The sequence below is a fragment of the Heliangelus exortis genome, chromosome Z (assembly GCF_036169615.1).
Source record: "Heliangelus exortis chromosome Z, bHelExo1.hap1, whole genome shotgun sequence".
NCBI classification, from domain to species: Eukaryota; Metazoa; Chordata; class Aves; order Apodiformes; family Trochilidae; genus Heliangelus; species Heliangelus exortis.
This window is the reverse complement of record NC_092454.1, coordinates 59831293-59836481: the sequence shown is the minus strand read 5'-3', so window position 1 is coordinate 59836481 and position 5189 is coordinate 59831293. Positions and strand designations below refer to the sequence as shown.

The 5189-nt window shown below is 56.1% G+C and overlaps 1 protein-coding gene across 1 annotated transcript; it reads right to left on the bottom strand.

The window, feature by feature from the left end:
- Positions 1 to 3662: 3662 nt before the first annotated feature.
- FOXE1 (forkhead box E1) lies at positions 3663 to 4984 on the bottom strand. The gene has a single exon (XM_071731119.1). It carries the CDS (start codon positions 4911 to 4913, stop codon positions 4032 to 4034), a length of 882 nt encoding a protein of 293 aa, XP_071587220.1. The 5' UTR covers positions 4914 to 4984; the 3' UTR covers positions 3663 to 4031.
- Positions 4985 to 5189: the final 205 nt, after the last annotated feature.

The window sequence follows — 5189 nt, the reverse complement described above, 5'->3', positions numbered from 1 at the left end:
TCATCAATGATTACACTTAGTGTTTCCTACAGGGTTATAACCCAAACCTATTGGACTCATATCCTGAAAATCAAAAGACTAATCTGAAACCTAGACTAACTTTGCTAAAAGGAAGGCCCTCAGATACTTACAATAGAGCTTCTAGAAATCAAAATTTTCCTTAATCTAGATAGTGCCTGAGAATTACAAGCAAAGTGCAAGCCAAACATGTATTGAGATCCAAATGTTTAACATATCCCCATGGCACAAGCATACATTGAGATCCAACTGTCTAATGTATCCCTGTGGCATATCCCCATATCCTCACAGACAGACCCCACCCCAGAGCTCCCCAAGGGTGTGACAAGGTATCTTCCTCTGACAGAGGTCACTCAGTCACATGAGACACAGACAGATGCACACCTGCAGGGTCAGCACATCCCACTGCTGGAAGGCAGAGCATGGTCAGACCTGTAATCTTCAGCCCCTCCTCTGTGTGTCAGCCTGCTCAACAGCTCAGAGAGGTCGTGATGGCACAAAACCACATCAGTGCTGGTGGGAAGGGATCTCTGGAGTCTCCAGGCATGTCACAAGCAGGAGGTAGGAGTACCATCAGACTAGCACAGGGCAGGTATATCATCAATTTGAATACCCCAAAGGACAGAGACCCCAGAGATGTGAATTCCTTGAAGGGTCCAAGCAGCTCTTCACAGACCAAAAGCTGCTGCCCAGGGTTTCCAGCTGCCTGTGGCTGAAATTTAAGTAATTAGTGGCCATGTGTCTTGGGTCCTGATGAAACAGGCTCATCCCTGCAACAGCTGCAGAAAGTGTACTACCTAGGTATGTGTGGGTTCCCTGGCTTGTAGGAATAAAAGATCTGAAGAGAAATAAGGATGAGCATCTAAACCTTATCTGCAAAAAAACCACAACTGAACCTCCCCAATTTGTGCCTTTTGAGTCATCAAGACCTATCACGCATGTCCTCCAGACACTTGAGGTTTGCTCCCTCAACTTGCTACAGATGATATCTGAAATGAGGAGCAGCTTACACAAGATCTGTACCATCACTGGTGAGCTCTTTTTTTTTTTTTTCAGACTGAACCTTAAAGTAGCACCAAGGCTAGAGCAGAGAATAGAAACAGGTTGAAGCACCAGGGAACAATGGCCAGGAGACTTCTAGGCTCAGGAAAATTATCTGGTCCACATGGATAACTGGGAAGGAAGGAAGGAAGGAAGGAAGGAAGGAAGGAAGGAAGGAAGGAAGGAAGGAAGGAAGGAAGGAAGGAAGGAAGGAAGGAAGGAAGGAAGGAAGGAAGGAAGGAAGGAAGGAAGGAAGGAAGGAAGGAAGGAAGGAAGGAAGGAAGGAAGGAAGGAAGGAAGGAAGGAAGGAAGGAAGGAAGGAAGGAAGGAAGGAAGGAAGGAAGGAAGGAAGGAAGGAAGGAAGGAAGGAAGGAAGGAAGGAAGGAAGGAAGGAAGGAAGGAAGGAAGGAAGGAAGGAAGGAAGGAAGGAAGGAAGGAAGGAAGGAAGGAAGGAAGGAAGGAAGGAAGGAAGGAAGGAAGGAAGGAAGGAAGGAAGGATAATTTTTCTCAACTTACTAGACACAGGGACACTGTCCACTTCTTGGCAGGCAACCAAAGCAGAGACCCAGCAGCTGCCAGAAAACTAAGGTCTATGGCTTCTCTTCCAGATGGTGAAGAGAGAATTTCAGGGGGGAACCAGTGTGGCTGCCAAGGAGACCAGCCCTGGGCTGAGGGAGCCCATCCGCAGAGGCACACTCTGATCTCTCCAGGAGGCACTTCTGGATGCACCCAGACCAGGAAGGAATTTGAAAGAGACAACACAGCTCTGCAGGAGGGAAAGTGAGGAAGGGAAAAATCTGACTCACCTCATGATATCAAAGGTTCGAATGAGGCTTACACTCACTGCCTGTTCCTCCACTGATTACAGTGCAACCTCCCCAGCTCTATGTACAAGCAGTAGATTTTCCTGCAGTACCACAGATGGACAAGGAGCAGCAGTACCAGGCCAGCCCGTGAAGTGGCTTGCTCACCACATGCCATCCTGTCTGCTCCAAGAGAGGGATGGGTGCCTTGAACTCAGCACCCATGTCCTACCTCGGATACCCAGGGAAGGGCAGCCATACACCTCCTGTCCACCTACTGCAGAGAGTTTCAGCCTCCTCCACTCCAAAGTGCGCTGTGGAAACACACAAACACTGTTCTCCATCCCATTTCCTCCTTTTCATGTCCCACTCTGGATACTCTGGATACTTAACACCCAACACAGAGAAAACAATAAACCTGTCTCTAAACAGATTTTATGCTCCTGGGGACCTCGTCTGAGAAATCCTCCATGAAGAAGGTGGTGCAGGTATAAGCTCTCTGGTGTGGGATAACCTCTCTGCAGCTGTTCGCAGCAGCAGGATGGTAGCAGACATAAAATGAGACTAGAGACATGCTGAATGCATGGTACAAGGAGAAACTTTTCCTGCATGAGGACAGTAAAGTAGCCCAAAGAGACTGTGCTGTCTCCATCCTTGGAAGTTGTCTGGACTCAGTTAGATAGCTCTGCGCAACTTGGTCTGACTCATAGCTGACACTGCTTTGGGCACAAGGTGTGAACAGAGACTTCCCAAGGTCTCTTACAACCTGAGATATACCATGATCTGTACCCTTCTGTAGTGAGACTCTAGTGTATATACACTTTCCAAAGATGCTGAGGTTCTGGCTGCACTTTCCACCTACCTCTCCCTGGTTAAGGTCCCACATCTGCTGCACCATGCCTCACCAACCTCCTCCTGATGCTGGTAACACAGGCTCCCACCTTCACAGAAAAAAGGAGCTGGATAAGGAAACTTGGGCAGTAGTAGGACTACATCTGCTCCCTCCCCACTCCCAGCCCCAGGCAGAGCCCTGGTGGGGTCTATTTAGAGGGATTTGTATGAGTTTCCTCATGGATCTCTTTTCAAGCCTCTGCCTCTCACAGACATTCTTATCCATTTTCTCCTCACCATGTTTACCTCTAGCCTTTTTTCCATTCTAAGAAAGTTTGAAAGGGGCATGAAAATGAAAATGAAAAGGCACTATGTCCTGCCCCTCTCACCTGTTTCAGGATGGAAAGTTTTCCCCGTAGGTGCTGATTTATTTACGGTACTCATCATAGGAGCAAAGTAATTTAAGAGGTAAGGACAGCCACAGACCTCTGGACAGCATCTCCACACAAAGCAGGTCTAAATTCAATGTTGGATCCAACTCCAAAGACAGATCAGGACACTGAGTCTGTCCAATCAAGTTGGGAAGACCTCCAAGGGCAAGGTTCCCACATCCTTCCTCAGCCCCTCTTCCAGGGGCTAAGCATGCTCAAGGTTTTTTATTTCCAGTCCCACTATTCTCCCACCCCCACAGCACACAGCAAGACCCCTGGAGGGATCTGACTTGCAGTTTTCAGCCACAGCCCTCAGCAACCAAACCTTCCCCACCTCTGGCTGTGATGTTGGTGCAAAGTCTTGCACTAATGCGACAGGCCTGTGCAACACCTGGGACAGGTCACCATGTCACTTCCATTGCATCCTGCTTTTACATTGCTGGCTGCACAGGGCTGGGGAATGCCTCCTCCTGCCTCCCTTCTCCCCGGCCCCGGCAAATGTTTTGTTCTGTAAGTAAAATCATCAACAGAAGAAAGATTTTTAGAAGTGTGATCATCCTGGATAGAAGAGTCCCGGTCAGACGCACGGGGAAAGGGGGAGACTGACAGGACTCTTTGAGCACCTGTCCCAGAAAGGCAGCAGAAGTGGAAAAGGGCTGTTTGCCCCATCCAGGCACTTGGGGCTTCGTTGAACCCCTAGGGTTTCTCTGGTGAGAGCGGATGGGTCTGGGCGGTTCTCCTCGCCTGGAGGCAGGGGCAGGTGGCAGGATGCGGAGGTGCAGCTCAAGGTCCTCCAGCATCTTCTTGGGCTGCCAGGGGTTCAGCGGCATCGGGCGAGCCCCGCAGCCCGCCCCTCTCCTAAGCTACGGTCCGCGCCGTCCGGCCGCCCGGCTACCCCCGGGCTGGGTCAGAGCGCCGGGACGAACCTGTCGGGGCCACCGGGATAGGTTCCGTGCCGTGGCCCGGGCTCGCCGGGGCCCAGCTGCCCCCCGGGGCCGTAGGGGTGAGGCAGCGGCGGGAAGGGCGCGGGGGAGCGGCGGCCGTAGAGCCCGGCCGGGGCGGGCGGCGAGGCGGGCAGCACGATGCGCCCCGACGGCGCGTACAGCTGCGCGGGGCCGCCGGGCGGGTAGGGCCCGGGGGCGGTGGGCAGCGGGGGGTAGGCGTGGGGCAGGGCGGCGGCGGCGCAGCCCTGCGCGGGGTATGCGGCGGCAGAGGCGAAGGCACAGGAGGCGGCGGCGGGGGCCGGGGGCAGCTCTGCGGCGGGCGGTGGTGCGGGCAGCGGGAAGAGGCGGCAGGGCGCGGCGGGACGCTCGGCGAGGAAGGCCGGGTAGGTGGAGAGGTCGCTGCGCTTGAAACGCTTCCTGCGGCGGAGAAAGGAGCCACTCTCGAACATGTCGCGAGCGTGGGGGTCCAGCGTCCAGTAGTTGCCCTTGCCGGGGCGGCCGGGCTCCCGAGGCACTTTGACAAAGCAATCGTTGAGGGTGAGGTTGTGGCGGATGCTGTTCTGCCACTTGCGGGGGCTGTCGCGGTAGAAGGGGAAGCGCTCGGTGATGAAGCGGTAGATGCCTCCCAGAGTCAGCCGCCGCTCGGGTGCCTGCCCAATGGCCATGGCGATGAGGGCGATGTAGCTGTAGGGTGGCTTGCCCCGCTCCGCCGGGCGCTTGCGCCTCCGCCGCCCGCCCCGCGCCCCCGCCGCCGCGTCTGCCTCTTCCCCCGGCGGCGCCGCGTCCGCCTTCAGCGGCGGGGGCGGCGGCGGGGGTCCCGGCGGCAACCGGCTCTCGGCGGTCATGCGGCCGTCGAGGCGTCCCCGAGCCGGGCCGAGCCGAGGAGGCGCAGCTCCGCGCTTTCCCGGCTTTTATGCGGCGGTGTCCGGCGGCTCCGCGCCCGGGCGGCCGGCACTCCCCCTGCAACGCCCCGCAGCCCGAGAGGCGCGGGCAGGGCCGGGCGTGCCGCCGCCGCCGCCTCGGGCAGGGGCAGCACCCTGCCCCGGCACCCCCCCACCTGCGCCCGCCCCCCTCCGGGGGTCCCTGTCCGCAGCGCCGTCGGGGCGCCGCGGTGTCCCGGT